This window comes from Vanessa cardui, chromosome 10 (assembly GCF_905220365.1).
Source record: "Vanessa cardui chromosome 10, ilVanCard2.1, whole genome shotgun sequence".
NCBI lineage: Eukaryota > Metazoa > Arthropoda > Insecta > Lepidoptera > Nymphalidae > Vanessa > Vanessa cardui.
Genome location: NC_061132.1, coordinates 7,285,819 through 7,299,377, shown reverse-complemented (window position 1 = coordinate 7,299,377; position 13,559 = coordinate 7,285,819). Strand labels below are relative to the sequence as shown.

Here is a 13,559-nt window from a genome sequence, read left to right as displayed (position 1 = left end):
AGCTTGAACTTGAAAGGACATGAGATATTTTTTTGCCTGACACATGGCGATCAACACTCTAAAACGTGAGCAAACCCGCAAGTGACTAATACGCTTTATTTATCAATGCTTTGATACACCCAATATTGTTTGAAATAATACTATTTGAGATTGTAGTTCTTTAAGAAATCTATCCAATATTTTTAGTTCTGAGGTGGTTTTGACTTGACTGTTTGAGACTTATCTTATTTGTACAATAACGATATTTATATTTTAATTCTAAGGATAAAAAAGTTGATGTACAGTCAGAGTAAGAAAACCTTCGTCAGTTTTCAAATTCATTCCTTTATCAAGTCTTTAACTCTTAGTACCTTTTGAATCTAAACATCAGATCATTGCAACGCAATATGTCATTTTCGATCGGAAGCAGATTGTCGCTCGTACTGAGCACACGAAAATAGATCTTGAGGTGACGAACCTTTTCTTACCCTGACTGTACATGCAACCGAGCGCTTCCTTTGTCCTTAATGATTACGTCGCTGAACATTTACCAATAGCTCCGCTATTTCTGTCAGCAGCACAACTACCATTGCTTGCAGCTGTCGTGTAGATAATAGCTACTTATACGTACATTACAAAGTACAAATACATTAGTCTTTATATACAAAGAGATAATGTTATTTAATTCTTCGGGTAGTGACTTTGTGTAGCTTAAGCGACAGTACATATCAGGTGGTGGAAAAACAAATGACTGTCAGTGGTCACCTATACCATACACTGCTACTATGTAAAACTGAGGTGTTAATAAGGTATTGTTTTCTGAGGTGAGTTGTTTTTAAAGAGAGTTTGAAGTACAAAAAAATAACTAAATGTAAAAAATGGATATACTACTAGTAACTTTGATATTATATTTAATGGTGTATTTAACTCATAAGGAGTGACTTTTTTGACGTTAGGGTTTTGTGCGTCTGGATTGGTACCACCCATTCATCAGATATTTTGCCGCCAAGCAATAAGACTTGGTATTGTTGTGTTCCAGTTTGAAGGATAAGTGAGTCAGTGTTAATACAGCCATAAAATCTTAGTTACCAAGAATCAGTCGTTAAATTAATAGTTGATTTTAAAGACATATGATTTTTCGTAAAAATATTAATACCCCGATTCAGACAAAAACGTATAAAGAATGTTTTAATAAAATTATTAATAATGTATTCCTTTCATATATAGTCGCAGTTCGCATTAATTAATTAATTTATGTCAGGATACATTAATATGAAACGTTTATAAATAAACATGAACTGCGTTTACATTATTAATAATTAATAATCTGTGATATATCATAAACTAGAATTTATTTCCATTAGGTATGTTTGTTGCAAACAAACATAGTTCGCATTTTATGCTGTAAATTTCAACTAAATCATAAATATTGGCTTAGCATTATTTTTCTTAATTGGCACCAAATGACAAATGCGTTTAGAAATAATATAATAACAAAAGCAACCTGTAAATCTCCCACAGCTGGGCTAAGGTCTCCTCTCCCTTTGGGGAAAAGGCTTGGAACATATTCCACTACGCTGTTCTAATGCGAGTTGGTGGAATACAGTTTTCCTCACGATGTTTTCCTTCACCAGCGAACATGAGATGAATTATAGACACAAATTAAGCACATGAATATTTAGTGGTGTCTGGGTTTGAACTCGCAATCATCGGTTAAGATGCACGCGTTCTAACCACTGGGCCATCTTGGCTCAATATAATAACTCTGTAATAATAATTTTACACAACATATTGGCGTTGATAGAGACTCTTAATAAATTATGATCTTCTTATATTTGAAAACCTGATAGTATACAATGTTCCTGAAATTTTTGATATCCCTTTGACCATAATTATTAATTATTAAACCTATACGCTTGTGAGACATGAACGTAACAAATATCTAACATATTTTATCTTTTATATTATTTAAAATTTGCACATTAAAAATAATTATTTATTAAAAAATTAGTAAACAAGTATTTTTTATATTAATAGTTTTGTTAATATAATTTGGATAAATAAAAACTGGTCAATTTAAAAAATTAGGTAAATCGAGTCATCTGCTTCTTGTCATGTAGTGAACTACATAGGGCTCGTTGCAATTTTTCTTGTGTTCTTGGTCGTCAGATTAAAAAAAAACATATATCCTTTGGGTTCAAGCTAGATTTATACAAAATTTTATAAAATTTGGTTCACTGGTTTGACCTTGAAAGTTTAAAAGACAGACAGAGTTAATTTCACATTTATAATATTTGTATGAATAAAGAGTTAAATAATACAAGTAACTTCAAAGTGGAAACAATACAAATCTTTATAAAATATGCCTGTAAAATAATAACAATAAAATAATTCGTAAGAAGCAACTGATTTCATAAAGAAATAATATTTAAAGAAGAATTAATGTTCTTTATATTTTTATTATACTCCAAGTGTCATAAAAGTTGTTTTAAAAAATTTAAATTTGAAAGTTTTACAATCAAGTCTTGCCTAATGAAAGAAAGGGCAGCAAAACTTTTAGTCACAAAAAAACCCCATTCTTTATCTCCTTTGTGATCTGAATAGGGTCGAATGTTTGCACGCCAGTGGAAGATGTAATTTACCTAGTTCTAGTTTCGAGGTAAATACTTTTTCTGATTCTTATTTCCAAGTGATAAAATCAATTGAATCTAAAATTACTGGGTGCGATGAAGTTTTTTATACGATTTCTAGAAACTGCAATTATAATTTCTATTTTTTCCAAAATAACTTAACTTAGCTCTTAGCTTTTTGCCTGTCACTTTATTTTATATATTTTTACTTATCTGTGGAAATATTATGTTTAACGCCGTACAATTCGACTCAGATTAATCAATTCGGTATTTGGTCAAGATGGTTGACGTCTCGCTCAAAAATTTAAGGGATATTCGTTATCATTACATAGTATAAAACAAAATCTGTTCCTGTTTTTCCCTATGTGTGCTTAGATTTTTAAAATTTTGAATTTTGAAATTTTGAAACGGATTTTGATGCGGTTTTTATAGATAGAGTGATTCGAGAGGAAAGTTTTTATATAATACATGAACAATATAGTATAGAAACACTGATGATTTTAAAAGTTTCTAATCAAACGTCGTAAATAAACACATTTTTGGCGTTTACATTGCAAACTATGTATTGTCTAATGATTGAAAAACTGTGAATGTTGTAAAACATTCTGTAGCATATTTAGTATTATTATTACATCGGGTTGGCATAACCCGTGGCGAGTCGTTAGCAACAATTTTAAATAAAAACCTTTACCTGGAAGTACCTTATTTTCCGTTACTTTGTAAAGATAAACAATCAGTGACAAGTTCTGAACTTAAATCAATAATGCGTAACTCGTTAAATCAACATTAATCTTACTCTCCTCAACTTTTAATTGGCTACAATTGTCAAAAAGAAATAAATACTAGACTTTGATTTGTTAATTCAATTCCGAACGTTTTTTTTAACGAAAAATAAACCGATAAATTGGGTAGTGATAATGATCAAGTACGGGACTCTTTGGAATATTTGAAGGAGCTTAAAAAAAAATCGTATCCAAAAGGACAGACCAATAAATACACCTTACTACCACATGTGTGGATTTTTCTGTGTCCATTCCTGATAACGTTACATAAACTCATTACGCCACCCCCACATATCTACTTATTCTACCATCATTGTTGTGTCGTGAAGGATTATTGCATAAAGCTATCGATACGTTCAGGGCTAATCAGCATATGAAGGGCAAAGAGACGTTGGGCAAACGACTTAACGGAATGAACAGGAAAGGCCTAGAAAAATATCGGCAAGGACAAAGATGAGTTGAGAGGACTGAAGGTGGCCTTCACTCGAGGAAGGGTCCACAATCAATAGCAAAAACTAACTTTTACGAACATTTTAGACATAAACAAAACACTAAAATCGAACAAACTATGAAATACCAACATTACAAGTGGAAAATAATGTCATGGAAAGGAAGGCTTTATTATTATTACTATCGATATGTTACATACGGTGATGATATTTCTCGTAACATTTGTAGGGAAAGTGCTACCAAAAAATTTTGAAGACTAAAGAGTTATGTTGTAATTCATAAGAAAATTATAATATTAGAGTATCCTTCGTCTTTTTCTCTTTAGAACGACAACATCCCCCCCCATTTCCATTAGTAATCGTGGTATAGCCTCACAATATTCTATCTTCCTCAAAATACTGGTAACTTAATATGATTCATTCGCTATGCGTTTGGTATTAAGGTTAAACTGTCAACTCGATTTAAACTTAATACAAACGTTTGTTTTGGATATAAAGACCAGTCTTCAATGACATAGTTGGGTCTTAATCCCTTCGACTATCGACACAACCAATTCCAACACAAGCTTAGCTCTCACTTCGAAGATATTATGTGTACATGTTATGTCTTGATAGATTAAATTGATAGCCTTCATTGCAACATAATCAAAAGACCATATAACTGAAATTAGAAAGGAATTTACAATTATTTGGTTATATCTCGTTAACCTGACATCTCGATATACTGATGCGAAGATGGAGGAAGATGGAAAATGGAAACTTCGATGTCTATAAGAGAGAGAGAGAGATAGAGACACGTCTTTCAAGGCCAAACAAAGATAAATACTTAAAAATTATAAATGTACAATATTAAAGCTCGTTTATCAGCGAATACATATGTAACCGAAATAAGTAGTAAAATAAGTCTTTCGACGCTTTAACTACTAGCATTCTTGCCACCAATTCCACGCAGTCAAGATTTGTACATTAAATATTTAATTCATATTTGCATTAAGGACTTAATGTTAATAATTCTTAGATATGTTTCCAGTGATTACAAATCGTTTTAAATTACAAATATAAAGTAAAAGAAGTAAAGTAAAGTAAAGCAACCTGTAAATTTCCCACTGCTGAGATAAGGCCTCCTCTTCCATTAAGGAGAGGGCTTGGAACATATTCCACCACGCTGTTCCAATCCGGATTGACGGATAGCACATGTGGTAGAATTTCGATGAAATTAGACACATGCAGGTTTCCTCACGATGTTTTCCCTCACCGCCGAGAACGAGATGAATTATAAACACTAATTAAGCACATATACATATATATAGTAGTGCTTGCCTGGGTTTGAACCCGCAATCATCGGTTAAGATGGGCGTGTTCTAACCACTGGGCCATCTCAGCTCTTAGTAAATTATAAATACCATATATCTATTTTAAATTATAATATATGCACATTACATAGTATGCAGGCAGTGCCGCGTTTTATAGAACGTAATTTCATTCGTACCCTCCAGGATCCACTTCTGATTGGGTAAACACATCTTACAATTAGCTGGTGGAGATTTGTAAATTTTTCATCATTTTTATAACATTATTTCTTCATCAAGAAATTAAATTTAAATTAAGTTATATTTAAACTCCATTATACCGTAGGTACTTAAGGCGTCTTTTGTTTTGAGAATGCAAACAGCCAATTTGACCATTGGTAAGTGGTTGTGGCCGAAGGGATCTGGAACTTTAAACCCTTGTGTACTTACACACCCCAACCCTTGAAACTGAAACACCGAAATACAAGGTGTATGATATGTCATTATCCTCATAATTATTGAGAAGCAGTGTTTTAAGGGATGGGTAGTAGGAGCACAATGGTCTTAGTATGTAATGATCACTTTCTCCATTCGATTGCCTTTATCTCGCATTTGGGGTCGGTTCTGTATGTAAACTATATGCAAATGATTTGGCACAATTTAACAACCGCCTACTTGACGCCGAGCCTCCTTGTAATTACCTAGTCAAAAATTATTTTATTTGTATTTACTTGATATAAGAATGTCTTGTCTATACATATAATAAAATTGATGTGTCTGTTTGTAATATTAAAATAATCCTTTTTTACCCAACAACATATACCAAAATAATATTTTTTACAATTTTTGTCTATCTGTCTGTCTATTTGTTCCGGCTAATCTTTGGAACGGCTGGACCGATTTTGACGAAACTCTTACTGGCAGATAACTGATATAATAAAGAGTAACTTAGGCTATAATAATATTTCTTTTTGTAAATTCAACGCGTACAAGTCCGCGGGCACAGCTAGTTTATAAATATTATTATACTCTGTTCATTTACTATTATATTTATTATAATTGTACAAAATATATTTGCAGCCAACTAATTAAACACTTACTGGTGATTTAATGGATATCATCCACGTTACATTGTTTTCATTTTAAATTGCATTATTGTTGATTTATTTTGTTAATTGTGGTCTAGTGGATTGGTGCGGATTTGAACATGAACATACTGAAAATGTCACGATCATACAATTAGTATATAATTATATATAAATTTGACAATCAGATTGCAATTTAGTACACATTGATATAAATTCAAATCTTGGAATCAAGTGGAAGTCTTGCTGAGTAGAGGGTTATTCAAAAGTTTTTTTTTACTTGGTCAGGTGGACCTATGTTCTGGGCAAGGTGGATGTCAAATTGATAGTGGGGGGGATTGTGGATTAGTGCGATGAGAACAGAACTTTAGAGCACTTGAGGAATCTCTTAACTAATTAACAAAGTTCTATTGTGTAGTTGCTAATTACAAATGCAAGAAAATTCTTTGAACAATGATTATAGCAATTCTCAAAACACGCTACAGCCTATGCTACACTATCTATGACAGAGGTCAAAAACTCTGAAGTATTTTTATGATTAACCGAATTCCATAAAATTGATATAAGTGATTTTAAGACATTGTCTAATAAACAGTACGATACCTGGTTTATTTATAGATATCATTTATAATTTAAATAAAACTAGTTATTATTAATTAATATACGCGATTAAAATCCGTAATAACATAACAACGTAAACAACGTAACATCATTTATAATGTTGTCTTAGATTTTCGCGATTATTACACATTGAAATAAAACAAGTTTTAACTGTCTACCGGTGACCATGAACGCTGTAAAGTGCTCGAAACGTCGGGATGATAAAAATAATTATTATACGCAATTTAAATCCGTTAAAACTAGTTTTATTTCAAAGATATCATTTATTATAACTCCAAAATAAAATATTGGACCATCGGAATATGACTTAAAATTCTATAGACCAACCTAGGTCCTAACCTAATAAAGTTTAATTCAACTAAATCGGTCTAGTCGTTTCTGACTAATCAATTCTCATTTGTTGGATAGCGGTTAAAAATACAGTTTGAGGCAACTTTAAGTTTGATTACAGGCTGTAAAATGTCCCTTCAAAAGTGTTTGGCAAAGCATAATTAAGATTTATTTGATTTTTTATTCCAAATTAACATTTATCATTTAAATAATTCGTATGCGTCAATGGCACACATGGTTAAATGGGTCACCTTTTAGTTCAGAGCGTCACGGTAGCATGCGAAAGAGATTTTATGGCGCATGCCGAACGGACGTCGATCGTACCGCTGGTTTTTAGTAAGCATTCTGGTGCTTTAGGGTCGTCCAGTCCGTCGTCCAGGGCCAGGACAGTCTCACATACTTTAGAAAAGGTATGATAATAGTGGTCACTGTCATACATAGACGCTGTCCCTAGCTCTGTTACAAGTAAATTGCCAATACGCCACCGATCTTGGGAGCAAATATATTATATCCCTTATGGCAGCGTCTCCTGGCAATTATCTAGTAAAATTAAAATTTCAACTTTATCATTGTAAATATTTACTAAAATGATTACGTCATTCTTTTTACGAGTAAAAAAGTCACATTTAAATAGCACATGCCCTTAAAAACGTATATCATTGGACGAGCTGGGTCAAGTATCTAGCTCATCGATTCAGTATAAAAGATTCAAATAGCATTCGATAAATGTGAAATCGGCTTTGTTTTATACAAAAACATACAATTTGAACCAATTTTACAATATCGTAAAACAAAACATTTATTTCCTTGTCGTAAAGTGACTTAATGTTTCCAAAATAAAGTGAGATTGAGCATTTATGATACTTTAACAATTATTTATATTACTTAGTTATATGGAATAATTTGTCGTGTAGTACTATTATTACATTTCAGATTCTAAGATTTAGCAATGTATAACGATATAAAGTATTGCTGTTTGCCAATAAAGTGTATGATGATATAGTGGTACGTGGACAATCAAATGGGCTACCTGGAAGTAAGTGGTCACCACTGTTCATTAAAATTGGCACAGTAAGAAATGTTAACCATTCCTTACGACACACTATTACGACATTAATAAGATGTTGTGATTGTTGTGATAATTGTTAAAATGAACTTTTGAAGAGGTGTGCCTCTTAAAGAGTCTATGTTTTTTTAGTAAAAAATAACCAGATATAACAGTCGGATTATGTAATGACCGTCTACCTTATCTGAAATATGAAATAGAAATATATAATTTCAAATCAAATTGTATTATAGAAGCATTAAAATCACAACTTATTTATTGATTGTCAAATGAAAAACTACCATCAGTTCGGAAGAGAAAATTCCCTAAACCGAAAAATTCGGCGAAATAAACTCAACAATATTTTTATGCTTTTAAGAACTTTTAATTGCAGAGATAGACGGGTAATCCTTCGCTACTAAAATAAACATATCAACGGATCAATCGTTTAACCATGAGACGTGTGGCATTCGGTCGACGGAACACGGTCGGATGACCCGTGTGATTGAATTCCAAGCTCCAATTCACCGCTACGTGCGAAACACCTAAATGTTACTATGGCGTCTTTATTTGTAATTAGTCAAGTCACTTTTTTCCATAGTTACTTAAAATATACTTCATTCAGTTATAGCTATTAAAACTAAATTTTGGAATATATAAGATCTTGTCAGAGCTGGTCACATAGCACGTCACTACGAGAGACGGACAAGAAAAATCACTGCGTGGGCTGGCCCTCCCGAAAATAGGAGAAGTCGCTCCCTTAAAAGAGGGGAGGAGAGCCATTTGGAATTCTTAAACAAAGACAGTGAGAAAAGTTCAAGGGCGAAAAAAATGGAGTGAGATGGAGGCCTATACTCGTCGAGAGGTCGAAAGAGAATTAAAATTAGATTAAAAAAAAAGTCTCTTATTACTAACTGTACTAAGAAGGTTAAGAGGCTTACGTAAAGAAATAATATAAGATCTTTTTTTATAGAGATTTAAATATAAAGCTATATCAAGTTTGCAAGTAGTACAAAAATCTTCATTAAAGCATAACACCTCGCCTTATTGCCTCCACTGGTGGCAGGAGGAATGGTTAGTTTTTTACCAAGAGGATCGAAATTGCTATTCAACGGCGAAATACTAAAGACTTGGTAAAAAAAAATTCAGTTTGCAAGAAGTTATAAACAATGGACCGTTTTTTTCTGCAACTAACCGAATTAACTATCGAGGCAATAAATTTCGACAAGGGTTGAAATCGTAAAAAGCATCGGTGTGAGATCTTGGTTTTAGAGCCTTGTCGATGAAGAGATTTACTGAGAAAGGTTACAGAGTATATAACATAAAGACCCTAGGAGTCGAAGTGGTAACGATTAACGCAGGTGATACCGCTAGATCGATGATCAGCTTTACAATTATGATAATATGTTATTGCATTAAGAGTGCAAATATCTCGACTACTAAATATTAATGTATGAATTGCAAATACATACATACACAAACACATATTTTATTTAGGAGTAGATAGTGCAAGAAAACATTATAAGTATAGCACCTCGCCTTATTACCGCTGGCGACATGCTGCCTCGTTCTTAGTCGAAATAATCGGAATTGCGATTCAACGGGGAAATGCTGCTAGCATTCTTGCTATCTTTATACAAGTTCATCATTTGTACAGTTAATGATCTGTTTATAGTTAAGTTTATTACAATAAAATATATGACTAAATAAATTTACGTATCTTAGTTATAATTTAATACGTTCTCGATACGAAATAAAATACAAGAAATTACAATGTTAATAAAATTATATTCATAGTCAAGGATCCATGGTCCATTTTTTCACGTGGTCACTATCCAACTAATGTTTCGTGAGTAGCTTCATTATAATGAGATGCCCAACAATTTCCTGTACGAAACTCTCGATTGTGGGAGCTAACAGAGGTAGCAGGGATAAAATATGTCGATTTGATGAATCTCAAAAATATGTTACTAACTGTCTTTAGGGTTTCTTTTCGTTGAATTTCAAAATATTTGTCTAAATTATTTATGTTCAGGAAAATGTTGGGCGTCTCATCATAATGAAATCACGAAACATTAGCTTGGTATAGATCAAGTACAAAAATGGACAATGGACCAAGACAAAAATGTACACGATCAGTATAAGCCTGTATGTGGATCCAAGTTAAGATTTATGCAATATTATAGTCGTATCATGCGAAACTTTAGAACTACTTGTGGGTCGTTACTTATCGTGATTAGTTTGGCTTTAGTGCTTCATAACAAGTTGAACGATATTCGAACATTAAAACGACGATTCGTTATAGTAAGACTGCTCCTATTTTGTGCTTATAAATAAATAAATAAATACATAAAATATGAGACAACATCACATACATTACTCTGATCCCAATGTAAGTAGCTCAAGCACTTGTGTTATGGAAATCAGAAGTAACGACGGTACCACAAACACCCAGACCCAAGACAACTAATGGTACATCGACTCAGCCAGGAATCGAATCCGGGACCTCAGAGTGGCGTACCCATGAAAACCGGTGTACACATCACTCGACCATGGAGGTCGTCAGTATAAATTATAATTGTTTCTATCTCTCTCTAAAATACTCTCTGTTTCACATCTGTGTTAATGTTATAAATGCGAAAATAACTCTGTCTGAGAGATTTATATGATTTAACCGCTGAACTGAATTAGTTAAATTTTGGTATGGATATAGTTTGAGTCCTGGAGAAGGACGTAGGATATTTTTTTTAATTCGCTCTTCGAGGGGTTAAAGTGAGGGGTGACGGATGAGTTATATTATAAAATTAATGACATTATATATATGTGCGTGTTATAGAATTTATTATAAATTTATCTTTGTAACTAGATGTTTTTTTTCCGAAGATCTCTTTAAACCAATAATATTATAAACGTTCGCCAATTCGATCTATGTCTGTATGCATATAAAGGAATGTTACCTTTCTTCTGTATTTTGGTTTAAAGAGCGAGTGACCCAGTGTAATTACATGGTCAAGAGCCATTATATCTCGAATACAAGGTTAATAGCGAATTCACGTTGTAAGAAGTCTTTATACTTATAATAATGGCGGAAATAATACTTACAACGTATTCTAAAGTAGCCGTAATAGTACCGGATACATACTAAGAGCTTGTAATGTAACAAATAGAAATCGAATAGTAAGCAATATGCATATATTAAGTGTAACATAGTACGTTGGCTTAACATATTCATTGATGTAATGTTACATCAAATATGACATTGCTGAGCCGTTACATTGCATGTAAATTATGTAACTCACACATATTTAGTGTGTAAAATGTCCTGAGATATTTTGATTATATCTCTAGATATTTTGAAATAATTAATACTAAAACGTACATTGTAAATGCATTACCTGTAGTTCAGGGAAGCTCTGTCTCACGATGAGGGTCCATAGATTATATAAGACGCAGATAGTGATCAACCAAAGCCAGTAGAAGTAGAAGTTTTCATCGGGATTCACAACAGTTCGAGGCACACGGACTTTCCGTCGCCTCTGTCGATTCGTTACTCTTTGCTCGCCGGTAGCGCCCTCTGAGCCCGTGTCCTCTACCTAAACGAAAAAAAGCTTCTATTATTTTTAATCTCAGGATAATTTTTGCGTTTAATATTCATGAAATTTATGTTAATATTAAAAAATTAAATAATGTTCGTGCTCAAAATTTTGTCTAAGTATCTTGGACGCAAAAGTATTTCAGTTAAGTGAAATGTATCTGCGTTTCCACAGCAACAATACAATAGTATAAAAATGTTTGTGACTTTCTAAAGAATATTGCAAATCCGTTAGAGCTGCAGTCAAAATAAATCTATGAATCAACCGTCTTTTCAGATGGTTTAAATAGAAAACGTAGATTATTAGGGACACTGTCCTTGATGGATTAAACCATTACGGTATCGGAGAGACTGTCTTCAACTCGTGCTATATATTTGGGATGGATTATTGACCTTTACATATACGGGTTTGAAAAGCTTTTAAATATAGCTAAGCAATTAAGAATTTTAATCACATTAGAAGGAATTATAAGGGACACTTATAACAATTTAACGATTGCTCGTTTTATGACAGGAATTAATATGAATTCTCATAAGATCTTACTGTTTCCTGGGTTTCCGGTATTTGTCGTGTCGAAAACCTCTTTAAAAACGAATCTTCTCTCTTCAATGGCGGTTTCTTCTGGATCGCTGAACTCAGTTGCACTGTCGTTCTCAGCTTCATCCATCTTTGATTCGATTTTGTTCTGCATTTATTCAAGGTAACATTTTAATGACATTTCGAAATGACAAATCGTAATTTCAGAGAAGAATTTATGGAAAGGAAATAATTATAAGCGAATGTGTATTTAATTTGTGGTGATTTTAATGTCTCGGAATTGTACTGATATAGACTAGGCAGTTTTAACGGCCATACTAGTGAACGTTGTATATCTGGTGCAAAATCGATTCCTCTTTTTCTGGCATCAGTTGATTGACATACGAAAGAAAGGGACAAAGCAATGTGTAATTACACAAACGTGTTACAACGTTTATTAGTAGGGGGATGGAGTTTAGTGTGAAGTGATAAAGGATCCGCTTTATTTGAAGGCTAATTTGGTGATGTTGCTTTCGTGTATGTGTAGTAAAGGCTAAAGATACTGTAATTACTTTTATAAGCGTTGTAAATGCAATTTATATGATAATAACTATGAATTCGAAAATTAAATTCAGATAACGTTTTTATAACTTGTATGAATGACATTATTATTAATATTGATAATTATTATCATAATTTCATTTCTTGTGTATTGTTCGAAGAAAGGCTTTGAATATAGTTAATGATGATACTCTGTGTGTGTGTGTGTGTTGTTAAGGTTTCGCTTATAACGGGTATGTACATAGTTTTTCGTGCACACAATAAACATATCTAACTTTATGGACATGCGGCATTGCAATTATTAATAGAAAAGGCAATTTAGAATCAAGTATTAGTCGTGTGAAGTGAAATAGTGATATCGTATTAAAACGAGAAAGTATATCTAAAACTAATCAACTAACTGAATCTAAGTTTAAATTCACTAAGACTTATAAATCTATCAAAATGTCAAACGGCAAGGATGCAAACAATAACAAACACTGAATAATATTTAATTTCCCAAGAGACAGTACGGATAGAAAAGTAGATATCTTCAAAGTGAAACTAGATAAGGCACAATAGACACGATAAGAACACAATAACCATATTAAGTTACCATTCTCGAAATCCTAGACATAGACGATTAGCATATTAGTTGGAAACGATAAACAAACAGACAATATATAAATACAGAACAATT

General features: G+C 32.6%; 1 protein-coding gene across 1 annotated transcript in view; it reads right to left on the bottom strand.

The window, feature by feature from the left end:
* The window catches only part of LOC124532854, a 190,930-nt gene that overhangs the window by 60,047 nt on the left and 117,324 nt on the right, over nt 1-13,559 (bottom strand). The window contains exons 3-4 of the mRNA XM_047107963.1: nt 12,347-12,488; nt 11,606-11,803 (exon numbers count right to left, since the gene is read on the bottom strand). Of these exons, the coding sequence (XP_046963919.1) occupies nt 11,606-11,803; nt 12,347-12,488 (340 nt within the window). The remainder of the gene's footprint in view (nt 1-11,605; nt 11,804-12,346; nt 12,489-13,559) is intronic.